Source organism: Polypterus senegalus, chromosome 13 (genome assembly GCF_016835505.1).
Source record: "Polypterus senegalus isolate Bchr_013 chromosome 13, ASM1683550v1, whole genome shotgun sequence".
In the NCBI taxonomy this organism is placed as follows: Eukaryota; Metazoa; Chordata; class Cladistia; order Polypteriformes; family Polypteridae; genus Polypterus; species Polypterus senegalus.
The window spans coordinates 64,583,984-64,608,243 of record NC_053166.1 but is presented as its reverse complement, the minus strand read 5'-3'; the positions used below and the strand labels follow the sequence as shown (position 1 = coordinate 64,608,243).

General features: G+C 35.7%; 1 protein-coding gene across 1 annotated transcript in view; it reads left to right on the top strand.

Annotated features, from left to right (window-relative positions):
- slc25a48 (solute carrier family 25 member 48) overlaps window positions 1–21,642 on the top strand; it is a 39,236-nt gene extending 17,594 nt beyond the window's left edge. The window contains exons 2-7 of the mRNA XM_039775910.1: window positions 3,186–3,229; window positions 6,478–6,549; window positions 8,521–8,773; window positions 12,968–13,237; window positions 18,388–18,521; window positions 20,131–21,642. Of these exons, the coding sequence (XP_039631844.1) occupies window positions 3,186–3,229; window positions 6,478–6,549; window positions 8,521–8,773; window positions 12,968–13,237; window positions 18,388–18,521; window positions 20,131–20,235 (878 nt within the window). The 3' untranslated portion in view covers window positions 20,236–21,642. The remainder of the gene's footprint in view (window positions 1–3,185; window positions 3,230–6,477; window positions 6,550–8,520; window positions 8,774–12,967; window positions 13,238–18,387; window positions 18,522–20,130) is intronic.
- Window positions 21,643–24,260: the final 2,618 nt, after the last annotated feature.

The window sequence follows — 24,260 nt, the reverse complement described above, 5'->3', positions numbered from 1 at the left end:
CTGACTCCTTCAGAGTCAGAGTTACAAATATGTGAACCCAAAAGAGTAGCTTATTCACTATTCATTTGGTAGCATGCACATCGACTACTGGTTATGTTTCATATCTCATCAGCATTCTTTACACACACATACGTAAGGTACACATTTGGATAAGAAAGAACGTTAAATTTATAGCGGCAAGAGAGAGAACGGAGAGATCACATTTGCTCTGTCTCCTCTATGTATTCTAAATTTGCTGTTGGAAATTCACAATTCATACTCATTCAAATGAAAGTATACAGCAGTGTATAAAAATAATGGATTTCAATTTTTACCTTAATTGAAACATTTAGTTGTTTTTAAAAGCTTTTAATTCTGATGTTTTAATCAATTTTAATACAGACCGTTCAACAAAAGGATAACAAGAAAAACAAAAGAATATTTTATTTAAGGTGAAAATTTAGTTTTTAAATATTGGATTTGTTTTTCTTGGTCTGATCCCATTTTTTATAAAATTGAAAACCGTGTATGGTCTAACCTAAATTAAGTCCATGCCCCTATCCTTCTCCACGAAAATCTCTGTCACTTTCTTGTAAAAGTCCTCCTTATTTTCCGTTAGTTTTTAAAATCTTAATCTGGTATTTTGGCAGTCAGTCGGAATAAAAAATAAAAATAAACAGTCCGCTGCAGTGCACTTGACTTTCTAATATCGATAACTTATTGGCACCAAGAGCCTCTGCGTAGAAGAACAGGAGCAACAAGCACCTGTGTGGCTCACATGTGCCCCCTTCAGGGTGGCTTGATATTGTCTGCCTAACCTTGTACCTTATCACTGCAGTTTTATGTCAGCAAGAATAGATATGTCACACATATTCATTAAAGATATTAGCCAGACTGTGGAAAGTCAGGGTGTATAATAAACATGTCTGCAAACATTATATTGGTGACATACAGAGAGACAGCAACGGCATGCGCCAACTGCACTCATCAACCCAGTGTGTGAGGGATAGTGCAGTCCGAGGCTCGGTTCGGCTCGTCTTGTTGCTGTCGCACCTCACGTTTCTCCTATATATTTGCTCAGGAAATGTGCAAATTCAGAAATTTTGATTATAAAAATTATCAAAATTATTGTAATCATCCAGAAAACAAATTTATAGCGCAGATCAGTGGAAAAATTTATTTTATGTTATCATTTTTTTTTTTTTACTTTTCATGCTGATAGGTGAGACAGCACATCACTGTATGAAATGCAGTCATGGTGCCAGAGAAGTGCTCGACTAAGTACTGATCCAGCTGGTCCAGCACTAAAACTTCGAGACTCTTTACTTTTTCTTGCACGCTACATTTGCTTTTATTAGTATTGTAATTAAAGTATTTCCACATGTTACTTTCTCACTTTCAACCCGCAAACGTCTGTGCAAAACTCGCCATCGTCAACCACAAGTGCTTACTGCTTCAACCTGATAAGCCAAATGTGCTCAACAAACAAACAACGGTCCTTTACGGAAGTTGCGTCACGTGACTATAGTAAGCCCAAGCTACAAGATCCGCGCATAGTGAACAGCACAATGTAACTGAACGCCCAGGGCAACCTACAAACAACAAAAATGGAAGAGATCATATAAAAGCAATACCGCCTTGTGATCCTCACTGAGTGGATCTTTAGCTGACATAGATTTGTTTTTAGCATGCTCTTAAAAATGTTTAAATTTTAATTAAAAGTGCTGACATAACTTTCTTCTGTTTTTAGGGTATATGCAATCAATGAGCCCTCTGTAATATAATGCGATGGTGAATTTTCTTATAGAAAGTATCCATTTTTATTATTATTATTGTTATTGGATATTTGGTTGACACATTTATCTAGGGCAACATAAAGATCAGGAAATATTTTTATGTATAATTGGAGCACTGACAGGTTATATCTCTTGTTTACTGGTGAAACTGAACCACCAACTCTGAAGTTCAAAATCCACAGCCTGAACAACCACAAGATGTTAATATTAACTTTAGCACGAGTGTATGCTACTTTACTGTATTTCACCATTTTGTCTTACTCTTCTAATATAGTATGGTCTTCATTTGTTCATTTTCATGTCTCTAGTACCCATAAGAATTAACATGTTCCACTCTGTTCTGCTACCCTTGAAGACACTATCTCTCTCCCTCTCTACCATGGTGTTTTATTTAAATTCTAGCCAGTTTTCTCTGAGGGTACAAAAGGAGTAATCACTCGATTAATCTAATGAAACGGAATGTTTTCCATCATTACCAGTCAAGACTGTAGCCATCCCAGAGAGAATAGAAAGCACAGAGAAGGGGTAAATAAAGAAATCAGCAGACTGCTTTTATCAAAATTATTGTCAAGTTCTAAGTACTCAATGTCAGAAGTACAGAGCCAAAATAGCTTTTGAAAATTACCCATTTGAAATAAGTTTTATATCTCTCTATCCATTTAACAAACCTTATTCTAATAATTAGTTATGGAGAGTGCCATTTTATAACGGTGGCACTTACAAACTTGACAAGTTAATGTCAGAAATCAACCTAACTTGCATATCTTTGGTAGATCCAAAAGAACATCTGTAAGAGTGCTGGGAGAATGTGTTACCTCCACACACTGTTTGTATTAGACAAGGGTTTGAACTCCGGGTTCTGGAGCTGTAAAGCAGTAGCACTGATGACTGTAAAGTGCCATATAGTTACCTCAGATACAGCCCAGAAGCTTATGTTCATGCTGTCTGTGACTGACTACCCTCAGTTGTCTGTTTATTCTGAAGTGTTTTTTGCTTTTTTTAACTTACCACCTCCTCACTTCATAGTCTGCATATGAATCTTTCAAAACCACAAAGAAGTGAATTACAAAACTAGTTTGGAATGTACCTGTTTCCACTTCACAACCCTTCAAAATTATGTTCTCAGTAACCTACTGTACAGGAGAAAAATCCAAGTCCCTTTATGTCATTGCCTACTCATCAAATCATGGCACAGCAGTAGAGGAGACTTGTAATGCAAAAAAGCTCCCAAGAACAATCCTCATTTATGTATTATTTTTTGTCTTTTAATGTTGAATGCAGACACTGTAAAGCATAATAACATATTTTAACATACCGAGATCATAGTTTAAACTTGTACTGCATTCTGTACAAGCACTACCAGTAACTAGAAACATTGTATATAATATTGTCTCCTTTGCTTACTTGTAGGTGCTACCAGTGTTATTGTTGGGCATCCTTTTGATACTGTAAAGGTGAGTCTTCTTCTTTATATATATAAAATCCAACGTCTTCTGTATGTCTGCCCGCTTTTCATGAGAGAACTACTTAACGGATTTAGATCGGGTTTTTTTCTAGAATTGTCTTGAACATTCTGGTTGATTTTGTGACTTCTCTCATCATGCTAAGAATCATAGTTTGCCTGCAGTAGCAATATATTTATTCATGCTAATTCGAGACAGTGGCTGCGGTCTGAGGATAGGGGGAAGTGTAACATGAGGAGTGGGGAGTCAGTCTACCTCTGTGTTTTGGAGCATAACTTGCCTCTGCTTAGCTAGCGATACCTTTTTATTTATTGATTTTTAAAGTTTGTCCTGTTTCACTACTACGCAGGCTGATCTGCGGGGAACTGCTAGTATAGAATACAAAAATGTATATACAAAATGTATATTTTGATAAAAAATGTAAATTAAACATTTTCTTAATTAGCTTAATTTGATTTAATAAGCATATCTTGTGGAATAACAGAGATTCTCTTTCCAAATTGTTGGGACACAGTCACCAGTCTAATACAGCCAGATTTAATGTATGGTTTTTACAAATGTTTAAATTAACATCTTGGCAGTTCCTTCACTATAGCACCAATGGCCTTTTATCACTTATTGTGAAACTCATCTTTCTACTCTTGGTACAAACAATATGAAACTTTATCTAGTTTCATAAACATTTTGCTAATTCTGCATATCTGTGTGGTATCAGACGGTCAAAATGGCAGACTTTGAGCACTTAACTGAATACAGTCAATAAGTTATCTGCAGATATATTTGGGAGCATTTTTGCCTGCCTTGTGTAAAGGGTGTGTTAGTCATTTCTTTTGCTGCCATGTAACTGTCAAATATTGTAGAGATTTTTTAAATTTCAGATTAATATTTAGGTTGTTTTTATTACATGTTGAAGTACAATACAGCAAGACATTTATATGATTTCACAAAGCAGATTAAAAACTGCTAAAAGTTTGGCCTCACTGATAGACAGTCATTTTAAGGTGTTAAGTTGTTTGTATTTAGCATGAATAGCCTGAATGAATTACTGTAAAGCCTTTTGAAAATGTAGTAACCTCATCGTAATAAGAATATAAAATTAATTTATTTTTATATATTTATTTTTTTGGGAAAATCTATTATGTATCTCAACATGGACTGATAGAACATTTAGAAGTTTAGATGTAGCCTGCCATAATAAAATGCATATAAATTTTAAAGTTTTAACCAGAAATTGGTGAGATCTCTATCAGGCACCAGGCTGTGGATGGTGTGACTACTTAGGATTAATTTCCATTTAGATTTCTTTTTAGAAATGAATTACATTGCTTCCATAATATTTAAAACTTGCCAGAGACTTTTGCTGTAGGGGCTGCTGCTGTTTTATAATGTTAATCTCAACATTTTAGGGAGGACACTCTAATTTCAGCAATACACTATAAGACATGTAAGATGTGTGGGATTTGAATCTATCAGCAGCATTACGAACAAGATAGGAACCTTGGGAAGGATCTCAAGTTCATGGGGCACAAACAAACACACACTTAATCACACTGGGGCCAGTTTACAGCCACCAATTAACTTTACCTGTGCATCCTTGGAAAGATGGGAGGAAAGCATGAGTACCCAGAGGAAAAGATGTGCAAATATAGAGAAACATCCAAACTCCACACAGACATCCAGATATGAGACTTAAACCAAGCATGCTATATTTGTGACACTATGCTAACCATTTTGTATATTTAGTAACAATAGTTAAAGAATAGGATGGCATAGTGGCAGTGCTGCTGCCTTTTAACAAGGAAGTTTGGGGTTCATATTCTGGGTCCTTTCTTGTGTAGAGTTTGCATGTTCTCCACATATCTGTGTGGGTTTTCTCTGGGTGGTCCAATTTCTTCTCACAGTCCATAGACATGCGAGTTAGGGGGATTGGCAATGTTAAATTGTCCCTAGTTTGTACGTCTGTGTGTTCACCCTGGACTGTTCCTGTCATGTGCCCTATGCTTGCTGGGATAGGCTCCAGGTTTCCTATGACCTTGCTTCTGGATGCACGGATTAAAAAATTATTTCTCATCAATTTGTTATCACAGGAACTGGTACACAAAAGTTTCTTTGAAGAAATAGTTGTATTAAAAAGACAATAAGATTGCAATGTTGTTAGGTTAGACTCAAAACAAGGTATCCAAAATAAAAACGATACCATGTTACAGATGACTGAACACCACTCAATCTATCAATTTCTGTCACAAAGTAGGAGACATATAAAACATACTCAAAAGAAAAAAATAGCTGGGGTTTAGGCTGAGGAAAACCTCTCACACACTTCTGCTGGATAATTTATCTTTCCAAACCTCAATTTAAAATAACACAATTTTTGAAAAGGCTTCATTTCACACCATGTAGAAAGTAATTAAGTGCACAAGTTTTGTGCCACACTTCTCTCCTCAGCTTTGAGCTTTTATTTTAGCAGCAGACTTGCAGTGACAACCAGGTTTTCCTTGTTAATCTGACTCTAATAATACTGCTACTGCATGACCCCATTAATCAGTCTCCTGTCTAGGTTCTTAAATTTATTGTAAAATCATCATGTAACATCTTTGATGTTTGTTATTGCTTCTTTCAAATGTGCTCAAGTATTCCTCTTGCTTAGAAGCTCAAAGTGATTGGGCTGACTAACTGGACAGTGCTAGGTGCCGGTTAACTGAGTGAAGGCTACTCATTGACAAAACCTTTACTCATCTATTTGACGCTGACTGTTTGTAGACAAAGAAAAAGCAAGAAATAACTTTGTGCCCATTGTGGCATGTTAAAAACATGAAAACAGCAAAATGTTAATCATTTGAATTGGGTTAAAAAAGATAGCTCCGTATGAACCCTCAAGGATTTATTGATGTAAATTAAACCCCCTTGAGTTAACTGTGCTTTTCACAGCCCATAGTTTATATACGGTAAAATGACTACTGCCTGATAAGTTTGTTTTTAAAGGTTTTAGAAGAAGTCCTACATTTATTTGCTTTCTAATGAACTGAAATCTAACCAACTGTTAAAACTGGTGTTCTAAAATAAAATTTAGCATTTTTTCTTTTTTCTATTTATCAGCATTTTTCAGTTATTCAGTAGGTAAATCATTTATTTGCCATGTTTATATACCTTAACATTTTGTTTTATGTTCTTAAAATACTGATTTATTTTAACTCTTTTATTGTTTGACTAAATGATATTCTACATTAACTTTCTTTCAGACTCGTTTGCAAGCTGGACAGGAGTACAAAAACACTCTTCAGTGTATTCTCACAGTCTACAGAAAGGAAAATGTATGTACGCCTTAATGAGACATAAATGAATTACAGAAGGACTCTGGCCAGTTGTATTGTGTTGGCTTTTTGTTGAAAGTTTTAAATTCTAAATAATTAAATGTTGTTCTCCCCGTGTTTGCGTGGGTTTCCTCCGGGTACTCCGGTTTCCACCCACAGTCCAAAGACATGCAGGTTAGGTGCATTGGCGATTATAAATTGTCCCTAGTGTGTGCTTGGTGTGTGTGTGCCATGTGGTTGGCTAGCGCCCTGCCCGGGGTTTTTTTTCATGCCTTGAGCCCTGTGTTGGCTGGGATTGGCTCCAGCAGACCCCCTTGACCCTGTAGTTAGGATATAGCGGGTTGGATAATGGATGGATGGATGGATAATTAAATGTTGATGTTAAATATCTCGGAGACTAAATAGTGGCAATCTTTTCTTTCTACAAGCATTTCCTGCTAAAATGCTTTAGATAAAAATATAATTTTGTCTGTTTCAGGTTATTATGATTTGAAATGTCTTCAATATGTGCAAATCAAGTAAACTGTCCAATATATTAACACATGTTTTCATAATAGTGGGATGCCATGGTTATTGTTGCTGCCTCATGCGTTCAGCATCTTGGGTTCAAAACCTATGCTCTTGTTGTGTCTGGGTTTGTCCTCCCACGTCCTAATGATTTGCAGAGTAGGTTGGTTGAAGTATAAGTGTAATGTGTGTTTGAGTTGGCATTGCAATGCCATGGCGAACCTGTTTAGGGCTGATTCCTGCCTTGTGCTCAGTGCCCCTGGGATAAGAACAATAAGAACCATATATATTAAAACAAGTAAAAGTTTTTATCTTCATCCTGAGCAATTGAGAAGACACACCAACAGTCACGTATGACCATGTGCACAACCCTAACCGAGAATGCCAGTGAGAGTCTTGCACGCTCTTCTCACAGGTATAAGCCTATTCTCTTCTGTGTAAGGTGTTTGAGAAACTAGGTCATAATCTTGACAAAGTGTATTGTATAATGAGACCTTATAAAGCATGTAATTCAACACTATATGTTGACATGAGAACGGTTTTGAATTTTTTCACATTCTTATGCTTGCCAGGCATTTATTAGACTTAAAGCATATGATCTATTATACTGTAAAACCACAAACACTTTTATTTTTCAAGTTTGAAAAGACACACCTTGCATTAACTATGACTGAAATCTAGCATGCTATATTAAGTAAAGACTGCTTGTTAAGGTGTGCATTTTATTAATGTCCTTAATTGCAGATAATAGAATTTGATACTGTTTCCTTTTAAAGGCTCTTTATGTTGAATTGAATCGTTTAAAATGTTTAGATGTAGCTTTGCTCAAGAGGTATGCTTAAAATCCTATTAATTATTTTGGTGGAATAGGATTTAGTTTATACTCATATGCCTATATTGTAATTAAAATGACCCTTAAAAGCAGATATCTCCTTTCAATTAATTTCAATAAACTTCAACTTCATTCATGCCAAACAATTTTTCTGTGGGATTGTGGTTTTCATGAATCCCCCACACGACACCTTCCACATCTCAAAGACATACATGTTATATATAATTTCCACTTTTATAGTGGCTCCATGTGGGTTTGTATGTATATGTGTGTGGTCATTGTGATAAAATGGCACCCCCTTCAGGGATGGCTACTGCCCCTACAGCTCTGAATTAAATGACAGTGTTGCATTTTTAATATGATGGCTGTCTATAATAGGTGATGTGGCTGAATCCTGACGTTTATTTTTCTGATGGTTTTAGTTAATATATTTTTAAAAATTCTAGTAGAACAGACACACTTCTTACCAGTAATATGTACTTATATAAAGGATTTTACTTTGAACAAACCAATTAAACTATTCTATTGATTTGGAAGTGCTCATTTTTTTACTTTACAACTGTTATATGACACTGTTTGCAGGTCACTTCTTGCTTTCAAACATTTTTTTTTTGTTGTTGTCTTGTTGCTAGGTGACAGGATTTTTCAAAGGCCTTTCTTTCCCTTTAGCCAGCATTACCCTCTACAACTCTGTAGTGTTTGGTGTCTTCAGCAATACACAGCGACTGTTAACTCAGTTGCGCTATGGGACTGAAAGACATGAATCTGATCTGCTAACTCTGGTGCTATCCAGCATGACTGCAGGCCTCCTCTCTGTTGGAATCGGTGCCCCTGTGGATTTGGTAAAGATACGACTGCAGATGCAAACACAGTCCATCGTAACCGGTAGCAGTTTTTGTTACTTTGAATCATATGTGACTCTGCATGATAAACTGTTGTTGGCTGTTTCTTATTCAGTGTGGCAGACTTACTCAGATGTTCAACCCACATTCTCAAACAAAGCATCCTGTTTAGGAAGAATCTGTGGGACTACATATTTACTCAGTGATATCATCTAGGCAGTGTACTGACTATTGAATAAATAGCTAAAGATGGTGCTTATTTACAGAGAGTAGAGAAAAATGCCATAATTGTGTATTGTAGCTAAGGACAAACAACATCAAAGGCTTCTCATTTGATAAATATTCAAAGAAAGCACTTCAGTGTGCATCAGATAAAATAGTAAATTGTAAAATAATAAACTTCCAGAGGCCCCCATCCTTCTCATATATAAATAGAATTCAAAATCCCCACTCATCTATTGATTTGTGTAAGGAAAAATTGTGTACGTCTTAGAAAGAGTGATGTGCCACGTCACTATGTATGTTGCCCAAATGTAGACTAACTTACCGCCTGGCAGGCCATAAATAACATTAATAAATGCAGGGCAATGTTGTGAATAACAACATGAAGAGAAGAACAGTGTCACAAAAACTCTACCTACATACATAACTTTTATTTATTTAATTTAATCGATTACATTAAATAGAGAAAAAAACAAAAGCAAATCTAAAACTGTAAATCAGAAAAATAATAAATCCAAAAGAAAAAAAAACATAAACAAGAAGAATAATTATAAAACAATTAAAAAAAATGTAAAAATAAAATACTAAAAGTACAATACCCAAGTCAAAGTGATGAATCCAAAAAACAAAATCCATCCATCCATCCATCATCCAATCCGTTATATCCTAATTACAGGGTCACTGGGGTCTGCTGGTGCCAATCCCAGCCAACACTGGGTGCACAGCATGAAACAAACCCCGGGCAGGGCGCAACGCACCGCAGGGCACACACACAATCACCCACACACCAAGCATACATTAGGGACAATTTAGAATCGCCAGTGTACCTAACCTGCATGTCTTTGGACTGTGGGATCCTAACACCAAGAGCAAAATTCAAAAATCCGAAATTTTAAAACAAAATGAGCAGAAATCACAAAACTAAACCAAAATCAAAAAAGCAAATGGAAGTAGAAGAATAAAACCAGGGGCCTCATTTATTAACGGTGCATACGCACAGAAATGTTGCGCAAGAACTTTTCCACATTCAAATCGTGATGTATAAAACCTACACTTGGCGTAAAGCCATGCACATCTCTACGCTACCTCATACCTTGTCGTACGCAAGTTCTCCGCTCGGTTTTGCAGACTGGCGGCACCCAGCGTCAAAGCCGTGCTACTGTCCCTGTGTGGTTACACTTTATTTTCCTGACGCGGCTTTATAAATACAATGAAACTAACCGCATATTGTTTATTAGTGTAATTCATCAGATTGTAATTAACTTGTAACAATATAATGGTCCAGAGAATAGCCATAGTATTCCAAATACCATAACTGCTTTAGCATTGTTACTCTCACTGCACCTTCTTCTTCTTCTTTCAGCTGCTCCCGTTAGGAGTTGCCACAGCGGATCATCTTTTTCCATATTACTCTCACTGCACCACTCAGAGTATTTATATCACTGTATCTGAGTGTGAATCACAGCAGCAGCTGATCGGAAAGAGAATTATCGGTATTCAGATTCAAGCACACGCTACCTCAGCCACGGCAAAATGTTTCAAAGCCTTTCCTATACGGACCTCGTGGTTCAGAAACAGTTTCATCCCAAGAACTTTAAACGCACTTAATCAATTGCTCCTTGTAGAACTGTTTGTACTTATAAGTACAATCACCCCACTGTAAACTTGACTACAGTTATAATATTACAAAACTTGAGCCACTTTATAAAGCGCGTATTTACATATGATGACGATATCATTTTTAAGATGAAATGCAGCAAAATATGCTTATTATATTATACAGATAAAACTTTAACTTCATTTAAATAATCTATATTCTTCACTGGGACTGTCGTGAAGGACAGAATAATTAAACATGTACTACGAAGATATTTCAATATTTCAATTTCAATTAAACGTTTTGAAGAATCAGCGCTCTAAGCTTATAGATGGCTTAACGTCTATTACAGAGCTGATTGTGTGACGATCTGGATTTTTCTGTGCGTAAGCACATTTCAGCTTTTGTGCTTACACCATGTTATAGTGCGAATTCTACGCACGGCGTTATACATGAGGCCCCAGGTATTGACATAATAATAATAATAATAAATAATAATTAATTACACTGTAAGCACTTTTCTAACCCACTTAAAGCTCTTTACAAAGACAGTGAGGGACCAGTTTAACTACCACCAATGTGTTGCATCTACCTGGATGATGTGACTTCTGCTATACTTGTGCCAGTACACTCACCACACATTAACGTTTAGGTGGTAAAGGGATGAGAGAGGTAGGCCAGGATGGGCAAAATTTATCCAGGACAACAGTAAACACCCTGTTCTTGATCTTTTAACCACCACAGAGAGTCAGGACCTCGGTTTTATGTCTTGCCCAAAGAATGGCACCAATATTTGTAGCATGGTGTCCCCACCACTGCACTGGGTCATTGAAATCTACACATAGACCACAGTGTAAGTGTCCTCCTGATGGCCTTAGTGAAACGTCTTCCAGCAGCAACCTAAGCTTTTTCTAGATGTTCTCCCATGTGAGCACTGACTGAGCCCACACACGCTTAGCTTCAGGTAGTTTTATTCTGAAGTGCAGGTGGTAGGGTTGCTGGTATAGGACTAGAACTGCTCCTAGCATATGAGTGTCACAATTCCTGGATATGTTTTAAGTAAAGAACTGGTGTGATTGGTAAATAACCACAGTTCACCACAGTACCTAGAAAAGTACTGTATACAACAATTCACACATCATGTTTGCATGAATTACTGCACTGAGATATTAGTCACATGTAATGTATTTAGCAGATTTGTAGAGTCAGGGTATTGTACTTGGAGCTAACGCACAAGACTTTCCAGAGAAATGCAAGGCACCTGGATACCCTAATCAGAATATATTCCTGCATATGTCAGTAGTTTTGCCCCAAATACATATTTTAATACTTCTTTGGAAAAAAGGCCCTCGCTGCTGTTCTTTAAGTGATATTTATTTCTATAAATTTTCATGGCAGCTGTCTAAAGATAGCTTTGATTCATTCACCTTAATTGCTGGATTACAGCCAAAACATTTAGGGTCCTGCACCTCGTCTATTTGCTCTAAAATACTGCTGATTTTCTTTTGGTTCCACAAATCTCAGGGCAAAATAGCCGCTCCTCATCTTAAGTGTACTTTTTGCAGTGCAAGCATGCACCTACTGAATCAAAATTATCTCCGAACTCTCTTACTGTACCTGTCAGGCAAATCATGAATCATTTAGACAAAAATGATACTTTCCAAAGTTAGAACTGACAACTTGTAAAATTACTTAAATTCCTTATTTCTATTTCATCAGACAATCACCAAGTTCTCTGACTAAAACAAGTCTTTTCGTATTGGGTAAAATACTTATTTTGACATGCAGGCAATAACCAATTCCATACCTTTATAGCTCCCAGGCTGCTTTACTGCTGGCTGATTTCAAATAAAAGACAATATGACACTGACAGTTGTCATCAATCTTGCTGTAGGAAATTGTGTTTTGTAGATCTATCAAGGGGGATTCTGATTTTGTACATTATTTTTAGGGTGAACAAAGTGACAGCTGTTTTAAAAGTGATGCATGACCAATCCTATTTTGCTAATATTTCTTGAAGGCATATAAAATATGATATATTACCATTGCAAATAAATTATAACTCTCTGAGGCTGCACCTTTCTGGAAGAGTGCCCTTTGTTTATAATATACAACCTGAATGGGAATTTTTAGACAAAATTTTACAACTATTGTATGTTTACTTGATGTAAGAATAAAAGTCAAATGTACATTATTATAGTATTGGTTACTTACTAGAACGCAGGGACTTTGAATACAGCATGATAATATGTGGCAGGCATGGCAGACAGAATGTATAAAGAAATGTTTTTTTTCAGTTTGTGCGTTGTTAAGGCTGTATCGATCAGTTACTCTTGTTTGTTGATTTCTTGTTATATAGCCTCTACAAAAATTAATTAAACAAAAATGATAACCAATGTTTTACTTTTTTTTCTTCAGAAAATTTCAACCTGGCAGGCAATGTTTCCTTGCGTACAGTCAGTCTCCATGAACCTTCATACTACAGAGGGCCTGTTCACTGTATCAGCACTATTGTTCAGAATGAGGGGATCAGTGGTCTTTACCGTGGAGCTGGGGCCATGGTTCTCAGGGATATCCCAGGATATACAGCTTATTTTGTTCCTTACACATTCCTTTGTGGGTGGCTTACTCCAGAAGGAGATGTAGCACCTAACTGTATTACAATTTGGCTTGCTGGGGGTTTAGCGGGTAAGAACTCTTTATGTATTTTCACCTGACAGTTTGATTTATGCCATGTTAAAATACATAATAAATATCTTATCTGCTTTTTAGTATATTGTAAAATTACTCTGAAAGTAAAAATATTGTATATAAGTGAAGTTAATTAGGAGCCAAAGAAACAGTTCACATTAAATGAAAAAAACATTACCTATCAAAGGATGGTTGACGCAGTAGAGTGCTGTCTCTTTAGTTTAAAACACTTAACATGAAACACTGCTAATGTCTTTGTGACTGTTATAAAATGGACCACCTGACTTAATAGCGTGCAACATCCCACATTTTGATTAATTTTGGATTTAGCTGCCTGTTGATTGGAATACTACAAGCAACCTGTGATAATATGGTGTTGATGAATTGTAGGCCTTTTATTTTTTTTCTAAAATTTTGAAAATCAGACACATACAACATATTGGAGCTTATGTAGTGCATCCAAACTTAATAAATATCCTTAGTATGTACACATACACAGCATGTAAAAATTACCAGGTCAACAGATCCACTATGTTTTGTACAATTAAATGTGACTGCTTGTCACCTCTGAAGTTTTGTATGGTGTTTGCTTTCTGTAACTATGAGGGTGTTCTCTCCGGATACTCTAATTTCCTTTCAGATCCCAAAGAAATACGTGTTAATTTAATTGATGATTCTAACTTTACCTGCAATAAATTAGATCAGAGGTGTGTGTGATTGTACCCTGTGATCGACTGGCTCCCCATTCATTACTGGTTCAAGCCTTGTGCCTTAGTCAAGTCCTTGTGTCTTAGTCTTAGTTTAACCGTGATGTGTCTGTGAACTGGGGTATTGTAACTTCAGCTACAACAAAACACAAAAATGGTAACAGGACTAAAAAAAAAATGATACAAAAGACAGATCTGCTCTTACTTCATATCTGGGCACAACAGAATTGTCTTCATTCCAGGTAGCTTAGCCCCAAAGTCAAATGGCAGGGTTGTAGCCTTCACAAGCCCAAAAGATCTAAGCATTTTTATTTAACTAAAGTTCAAACTGTCTAGGTAAAGGAGAGGAAAAATGTGAATGTCAACTTTCAAGGACAAAAAAATTCTTTTCATTTCCAAATTTATTTACAAAAAAACAAAGAACGAAAAAGGGCAAAAACAGGTTTTCCTAAAAAGGCAGCAAACAAACCCAAATCAGAAACAAATAGAGAATATCTTATAGTGAATGCCACTTTCAAGAACCAGAGAATTCAAATATGAAGTTGTTATGAGGCAGGCAAATACAAAAAAATTCTGCTTTAAATAAAATGTTCCCAATGACTTTACTATTAAAATTGTCCATCATGGATTTTAGGCATAATTATTTTTATTTTAAGGGTCTGGAATTTTGCAGGAAATATTGTTAATTTTGCTCAGTTTCATTATTTTTTCATTTTTCTGCAGCACCATTTTGTTTTTTATGTGGGCGTTACCATTTTCTGCAATGGTCGCTAGGATGCACCGCTCAGTCTCTAGGCATGTGGTTGTAGAAACTGAGCATTGTGATGTCATCACCATGATACTTTAAATAGCTGAAATTACTGATGCATCTGAGATTATAAACAGTGAAATTATGAGCATGTGTGTGTTTTTTGAGAGAAGTATCCTTCAAGAATACTTTGTAAATCCTTTTACAACTTTAAATTCGGTTTGTGTTCTGGTTTTGGCATATAATTCTAGGCTCTCTCTCGTTTCGACTCTAGTTATGTCTTCAATTACAATTCATCTCCTGATCTTTTTATGACCGTTCTTTTTATAGCATGGATGTTTTAGTTTTTTACCTACACTGTGACTGTCCTTTTTCTGACAATTAAATAGTATCATTTTTGCCTTGTTTACTTCTGCTTTGACACTGACACTGGCAGAACAGAAGCACAAAATCGAAATAGGATTCAAAAATAAAGATGCAATGCCACCAGCCGTATTTTCAGATAATCCCATTTCCTTAGGCTCCGCATACAAGAGGCATGGCAGATAACACAGAAAGCTAATGCATATATTCTTAAAATAATACAGAATTTTTAAATAATTAATAAACAACATGTTAACCAAATAAACTACAAACACAATAAGACAAAAACATATTTAACAATATATTCAAAATAATATTTGAAAATGTATGTAATTATTCAATACTAGCAAAATACCCACACTTCGCAGCGGTGAAGTACTGCCTTAAAATTTTTATTAAGAAGAAAATTAAACCTTTTTACACTGAGGGAAAATATACCAACAATTATTTGTTAAGGATGTCTTTGTATACCACATTGTCATTTCTGCCCTCCGGTTGTAATATAACTAAGCTGTGCGCTGAGCATACTCTTGAGCATGCAACGTACAGTTGGCCATGTGAAAAGTAATCTTGTTTCAAATCTCACAGCTTGGATTGCTGCTGTCATAATCGGTTTGAGTTTCATGGTTTGTTTAATTACGACAGTATTTGCAGGACTTGTGTTGAAGTGACATTCGGCATCTGTCAAGCGTTGTAAGCATACAACCGGTTTCATCAATAACTTCACATCCAGCTTTTGAGAGTTTAAATATTCATAAACATCAAAGTGTCCACTACTGAAATCGTCACCTGTTAATCTAAGATGTTTAAGAGGCATTGGCGGTTGTCCAAAGGTGTAAAATATTTGGCTATTTCGGTACACTTGAAAGCAACAACCGAACAATTCAGCGGCAGCCATCAACTCATATGCAGAACCATAGGTGAATGGCTTAAGCATTTCACTCTTATATTGCTCCTGTGTAGTATAATTATCTCCTGTACCGTCATCAGTCCACACCTTGAACCTGTCCCAGTCATTCAATACATAAGACACAATGTTCCTCCGGATATCAAGAGTGAGCCTGATATGGCCGTGCAATATGTAACAAACAGAATGAAAGAGGCAGGTGCCATCTCCGGGCATGGAAACTACTCGGTAAGTGACAGTTCTTTGATCGATGGTGATCACCTCGATAGACATGTTAATAGGGGTACGGTTGGAACAATAAAGGAAATGGGTACCTGAACAATGTAAAGGAAGTCTAAAATACCTACACAATAACTATAATCGTAATAGACGAAGAATAAAACAGCGGAGAAGATGTGGATTAAATAAAAAGGCTGTAGTTATCAGCAGGGAGATGCGAATCTCGTGGCGAAGCAACAACAACAACAACATTTATTTATATAGCACATTTTCATACAAAAAAAATTTAGCTCAAAGTGCTTTACATAATGAAGAATAGAAAAATAAGAGACACAGTAAGAAAATAAAATAAGTCAACATTAATTAACATAGAATAAGAGTAAGGTCCAATGGCCAGGGGGGACAGAAAAAAAAAAAAAAAACTCCAGACGGCCGAGAAATAAAATAAAATCTGCAGGGATTCCAGGCCATGAGACCGCCCAGTCTCCTCTGGAAGCAAGGAAGGGAATGTAGAGACCTGAGAAACAGACGGCCTTATATAGGTAGGCAGCCAACAACGTGGGAGACGTTGGGATGGGGGACCCAACGCCGCCACATACGGTGACCGAGCTGCAGGCTATGGACGTATATATGTACGTAAGTAGGATTTAGTTAGCGTTGGGAACCCGCATACCAAATTTCTTGAAGATGGGCCCATAAGTAACAAAGACCGTTGGAAACTTCAATATGGCAGCCGACACTGGCGTCATACCACCGAAATAAGTACATACATTGGTTTTGGTTAGCGCAGGGAAGCCACCTACCAAATTTCGTGAAGATGGGGCCATAAATAAGAAAGTTCAACATGGCGGACGATGTTGACCATTATGACCGTTACGTGTAGAATTTTGAAATGAAACCTGCTTAACTTTTGTAAGTAAGCTGTAAGGAATTAGCCCGCCAAATTTCAGCCTTCTACCTACACGGGAAGTTGGAGAATTAGTGATGTTGGAAAGTTCAATATGGCGGCCGACAGTGGCGTCATACCACCGAAATAAGTACGTATATCGATTTTGGTTAGTGCAGGGAAGCCGCCTACCAAATGTCGTGAAGATGTGGTCAGCCTTCTACCTACACAGGAAGTTGGAGAATTAGTGACGTTGAAAAGTTCAATACGGCGGCTGACAGTGGCGTCATACCACTGAAATAAGTACGTACATCAGTTTTGGTTAGCGCAGGGAAGCCGCCTACCAAATTTCGTGAAGATGGGACCATAAATAAGAAAGTTCAACATGGCGGCCGTTATGACCGTTACGTGTAGAATTTTGAAATGAAACCTCCTTAACTTTTGTAAGTAAGCTGTAAGGAATAAGCCTGCCAAATTTCAGCCTTCTACCTGCATGGGAAGTTGGAGAATTAGTGATGAGTGAGTGAGTGAGTGAGTGAGTCAGTCAGTCAGTCAGTCAGTCAGTCAGTCAGTCAGTCAGTCAGTGAGGGCTTTGCCTTTTATTAGTATAGAAATAAAGAACTTACCCTGAGCCAGGAATGAAACCCTGGCTGAAGCATAAAATGTGTAAGCAAGTTATTAAACAGATTGATGAGTGAATCTTAGTGAAAATAAATTAAAATATAACAGAATGACATTTGTGCCACATTAGTGTTAACAACTGACTTAATATGTGCATCTGTTTGGCATGTGGGAGTAAAACCTGTAAAAACACAGTTAGACATGGAAAATCTCCAAACTCCATGTGGACAGTGACCTAAACCCCACTCTGTTTCCATTATCCATGTAATCGTTATCAAACCTAGTTAATCCAGTTAATTTACTCAATTTCATAATAAAAAATCTATTACTATTATAATAATGGGAATTATTCTTTTGTTTCACTTATGATTTAGTCCTTGATGTGCAGTGGGCTTTCTTTACTTTGCTCCACTTCTGAAACACTTTTTGTACAAATCTAACCAATCAATGAAGGAGAGAGTAAAGTAATTGTTTTAGTAAAGAATCATTACTATTTTAGCAATTTAAATACAATATGTTCATTATATTTCGTATGGTATTTTCACATTATAAAGAATTTGATGGTATTTTTAACTTTGTTATATTTTAATAACGATAATATTTATTTTAGAAAGGCTAAAGTGATAATGATACCAATTTATTCTTATCTAAAAATTCAGCTCATAAATATTCATCAGGGGCATGATGTTTTTGTAGGGTCAATTTCCTGGGGGACAGCCACTCCAGCAGATGTTATAAAAAGCCGCTTGCAAGCAGACAAAAGTCGACAAAGGAAATACAAAGGAATTACACATTGCATTTTGGAAAGTTACAGAGCAGAAGGCCTGCAGGTAAATCAAATACTCAGTTTTACCAGTCTCTGAAGTACCTGTTTAATATTTACTGTACTTTTTTACCTATTTCTTTTGTCTTTTCATATCCCATTTGCTACCTTCTATTAGAGCTAACAAATCTTAACACCCACATTTATCCCAGGTCCTGCAACATACCATCAGGTAGTGCAACAATGCCAAATCTCCACACTACCTCACCCAAATAAGGGAAACACTGCTTCATATATTTCTGCTAATAAAAAAATGTACAACGGAAATATCATAATCCCAGTTTTAAGTGGAATCACTATGTGCCCAATAAATCCATGATACAGGCAGCTTTAGATAGATCACAATAAAGAAAGAATACAGTCTGGTCTTCAAATAATTAGTTCAGGAATCCTCCATCTGGAAGCAGGGAGAGATTTAAATGCCACTGTGCCCTATCAGATATAACTATGCTGGTACAAAGAGAGAAACCAAGTCCTGAAAGGTCTATAAAAATAATGTCGTAAAGGAGTATTTTCAACAAACCTTAAAGAAAATTTAAAGAAAATGAGTAATAAATTACAGAACAGAAAGCTACAACTGTAGGGCAAACCCTATATACAGTATATGGATAAACATGCTGAGAACACTAAGGTTGTAAAAAAAGATGTGAGAAAACAGATAAAGGGCAGGGTTTCCCACAGGAAAGAAAACACAATGAACAAAAAATAAGGCTTTTAAATGTTGTCTATTTTTTAAGTGTTATGGTTTTCTTAGCTCTTTCTTTGACAGTCCCCATATTTTTGAAGCTTGCCCCAAAATGAATACCAACTTCAGGTGGTGACGTTTCATATATAGTGAGTTGGTTGGAGAAGGCTCGGCAGATATGATGTCATACAGGTTATAGACTGTGCATTACCTAAATACTTTCCTCTTCTTATTACCCAGAGTCCATTACACACTCCCTATGCTTCCTATGTTTGATAATGCAAAGGGGATGAAGGCAAAGAGCCCCTCGATCGTTCACCTCAGCAAACCAAATACCTACAAGAAAGACTGTACGGGCTGGAGCATTCTCTCCAGCTCATGCACAGCCAACATCAGGTTATGTACATTTTTTGGCCTGTGGTGGACTCAGGCTTTCTCTTTGGAATGAAAATCAGAGTACCCTGAGTACGCCACACAAACATGAGGACCTTTGGAGTGACAGAGTTGAGAGATGCTACAGGGAAAATGACAATGCATGGAACACTTATCCTCTTTAGGTTTGAAAATGGACACTTAAAGCTAATGACACTTTCAAGTAGCTCTCTTGATGCAAATTGTGCAAGTTATTAAGATAACAACCCTTAACCAAGGTAACCAAAAACATCCCAGATGAGACTGTGCAGTATTTTGGATAATTAGACTATTTTAGATGAACAATATGAGTGTGCTACACACATTATATTTGCTGATTAGTACTATTTGTACAGTAAGTCTACAGTCTTATAAACACAGTGGCTTAAGTTCTCTGTTACAATTCTGTTATTATTGGAAAGTTAAAGTGAAGACCATGATAAAGTGTACCTGTGTGTACAGAGTAATATTTTCAAATGCCATTCCTAATACAGTCAGCTAACTATGACTTTCAATGTAGGTTTTCTTTCGTGGAGCAGCTGTAAACACCATCCGGGGCTTTCCCATGAGTGCCACAATGTTTCTAAGCTATGAACTTTCCCTGAAGTTGTTCCGTGGATTATGAAAAGGCAAAATTGAGTTTTGGACATTTCCTCTGTTTGTATCTCAAAAAGGTTGGATCGATACTTCTTGCATGCAAGAAGCATCAGATATTTCAGTTAACAATAGAACATGTTTGTGCCATACAATTGTATTTAAAAAAGTAATATCAACTATATTACTCACAAATGTGTTTTTATTGTGTCTTCATGATGCTGGTAGTGTGAAGTGAGAAAATTAAAAGAATATATTGTATATACCATAAAGAACCATAGAAGAAAACCAATATTGTGTATTGTATGAATCAAATAACTGAAAGTATTTTGGAAAGAATAACATGTATTGTAATAAAGAAACTTTGAGAAGAGACTTTGTCCAGTCTACAGTAGTCCACGGCCGGTATTTCAAGAGTCTTATTTTGTTCTGTAAGGAACGGCCTTCCTACTGCTGCTGGCTCTGTCAAACCTACAGCACAAACTGTCCTCCTCACAATAGAAACTGTGACTTGCTTTTTTCAACCACTGTTAAGCTGTTTTGCTGTGAAGAGCCTGTCATGGAAGCTGGTGACCCTCAGAAACTTGTCTTCTGATTGTGTTGTGACTTTTGGGTTTGCAAGATCCCTTCTTAAAAGAGTTTCTTCCAGTCCAATCCAATTACTTTTGGATTGTGTAGGAAACCATACTACACTTTGATTTTTTTTTTTTTTTTTTGCAATTTCTGTAAATGAAAGGCCAATGCTTCTAAGGGTAATAATCCTCTGTCTGATTTCATTTGTTAAGCGCTGTTTATCACTAGAATATTTGTCCAAGAAGTATTTCAGAGGGTGTAGTAACACAGTCTGTTCCAACTCTGCTTTCAGACAGACAGAGGGCTTTTAATTAATCAGCAGAAGCTGGGACACCTATGCAAATTGTATCTTGCAAGGCTTAAATTAACTTTAATTGCTGCAAGAACATCTGAAGGTTGTAACCTACTAGTTGTTCCCTGAAGAAGGCCTATTTGTAATATTCTTATATTTTCTTTTATTGATTTTTGCTAACCTAAACTTTAAATTTAAACCTCTGGCAGTTTGATTCTTACATTTTCACTATTTTAGGTCATTCGTTTAATTTCAACTGATTAAATTTGAAGAAAAACTGGAAAAACTGAGGTGTTCTAAAAGTTTTGACCAGCAGTGAGTATATGCCTGGAAAGTTCTATTACAAGGCATGATTAACAGAATATTTGAATTTTTAGGACCACTGCTGCAAGAAAAATCATTGACCATGAGCTTCATGGCTTACTAAAATGATATTTTTGAAAACTGTGACAAAAAAATGTCTAACAACTAAAAAGTACACTTTCATTTCAGAATGTGATAAACACCACTTTCCTTTTAGTACAAACTGCTATAAATTTTAACTATAAGTACTGTACAATCAGATAATAAAAGACTCTGTGACTTTTCACTGTTGATTGTATTAGGTGAGTACTTTTAGTGTGTTATTTAGTTATTTATTATAATATTTTGTGGATTTGTTTTTGGAAATTAAATGTTTCAATACAGACTTCATACACCTGTAAAACATCAACATTTTCATAGCATTTGGATGCAACAAAAATGGTAATTTGTCAAAAATGTATATATTGTATTTTGTGATGAAACCATTTATATAAATAATTTACATGTATAGGAAAAGTAAATGAACTTGGGTAATTGTAAAGCATATAAAGTATAACTAATGTCATGGAACATTTTAGTTAAGATTTATATTTATAAACAGATTTGTATTTCTTTTTTGTGATTTTGAGGGTGAAAACAAATAGACCCACCATCTAGAGCAACATGTGCTGTGAACCTCTCTCTGTAGGATTCCTTTCTTAACCTTGATACAGTGAACTCTTCATTTTAATACAAATCCTGTTTTTCGACACCATATTGCCGTGATATTCAATCAGACTACTTTCATATCTGTGACCATATTTATTCCAATTTACAAAATGATTGTGTTTTGCTTACTGAAGTGTTTGGCAGCAAGATAATGGGTACAACAAATGTGATGTGGCTGTTTACTGAAAATAAGCATAAGTTCGGAATAAAAAAAAAATATATATATATATATATATATATATATATATATATATATATATATACAGTAAATGTTAAGTAATCATATTCAATTTGCTAATAACATGATCAACCTTAAAGCCAGCACTTTAGTGATTTATTTGGCTGAGCACATAAACTGTCAAAAGTGCCAGCCATACATGATGAGGACATGCACTTTGAAAATGCCTTACATTTCTCACCAAAGATCCAGTCACATAAGTTCAAAACATAGCCCATATTTCCAAAATAATAATCAACAAAGACTTAAAGGAAATTGTCAATAATGGATATAACCAAATGATTGACAATGCAATAAACCCAATCAGGGTTCTCATACAATACATTGCATTAGTGTTTATGACAGCTGTCACATTTATAACTGCGCAAAAATGCATAGACAATTATGTGATACCATGCACACTATCACTTTATTTTAGTAGGAGCAGGAATGTCTTTAATCAATGTTTTATAAGATGTAAACTAGTCAATATTCTTTACTTTAAACAATCTGTGCAATTTCCAAAGTTGTAGTATTAGTGGTATTGTCATGTGTACAGTGTAAAGTTAAATTCATACTTGCCTGTCTATTCAACATATCACACATCACCAATTTCCAGTGACAAGATAAATAAGAATGTTTTGAAATAGATGGCAAATAGCTGTATGTGGATATTAATCAGCTGAAGACATAAATACATAAGTGCTCAAGACCCATAAAGGTACTGTATAATGCTTTTCTCTTAATGTGAACCGATATTTACTGATAGTAATTAATAAGGTAATTTTGATAATTTACACACTCAGAAGTGCTCAATTTCAAAATTGTTTTGAGTTAGTTTTGGAAATTTTCATAATTTAGCATAATGTTAATATATTCTATGGATTACTGATTCTGGTTCTGTTTATATTTTTCATGATCAGTATTATTAACTCAGATTAGACAGTTTTTGAAATGTACTTTTCAATCCTGTTTAAAGTTGCTAGCAGATATAAACAGATTATGTCACGTATGTCTTGTATACAGTATACTGGTGTGAGGGGTGTAAACATGAATATTTTTGTCTTTTACCAATTGACTTCAAGAATGTGTGCCATAAAATGCAGCTGGCATCTCCCTACTTTTATTTCTTTTGCATTATTTGTATGCATGTCTTCACCTAGATAGCACTGAAGATGCAATATTAACAGTTCTTCCTTCACAAAGTATGAATCAGAAATGAAAAGTGGTTGAATATATTTAGTGAAACAAAAGTTCTTTATGGATGAGAAAGTAGAAAGAAACATTGGCTCAGATAATGTTGCATTCAGAGTTTCCAAGAGTAGCATTTGCCTCTTGTTTTAGGTGCTGAATTGTTCTTTTGTGTTGTTGCAACCCACACAGTATGCCAGCCAGCTGTTAAAATAAATTGTTTATTTCAGTAATATGCATAGTTTAGCATGCAATGAATTCCATTAAGAAAAAGAAACGTTTTGTAGATGTACTATCTCTTGAGTGCAAATGAACTCCTTTTTGCATTGCTTAATATGTTTCTGTATTGTATGTCTTCAATGGTGAAGAAAAACAACTTAAAATAGTTAAAAATATCTGAAATAGAAAATGTATATTCCTCTATGCAACAATTTGTGTCTGTAAAGAGCGTTAAAGAAACATTGTTCATTTTTTACATCTCAACCTTTCCAATTTCCTAAACTACCCATTCAATGTATCTCACTAAGTGCCTTTTAATGGAAAAAAAAATTGCAGGGCAGAACTTCACTTTGAATTTGGTGCAAATCTATGTCAGTAGTATAAACACACAGCATGTTTTATGACTGTGGAAGCTAACTTGTAAAACGAAGGATAAAATGCATTCTCCATAAGGGTAACAACTAATCTACAGTTAAATTCAAGTCAGACAATGATACCATTGTGCTTCCCACATGAAATATAAGACACCATTTAATTGTGAAGGAACAGCAAA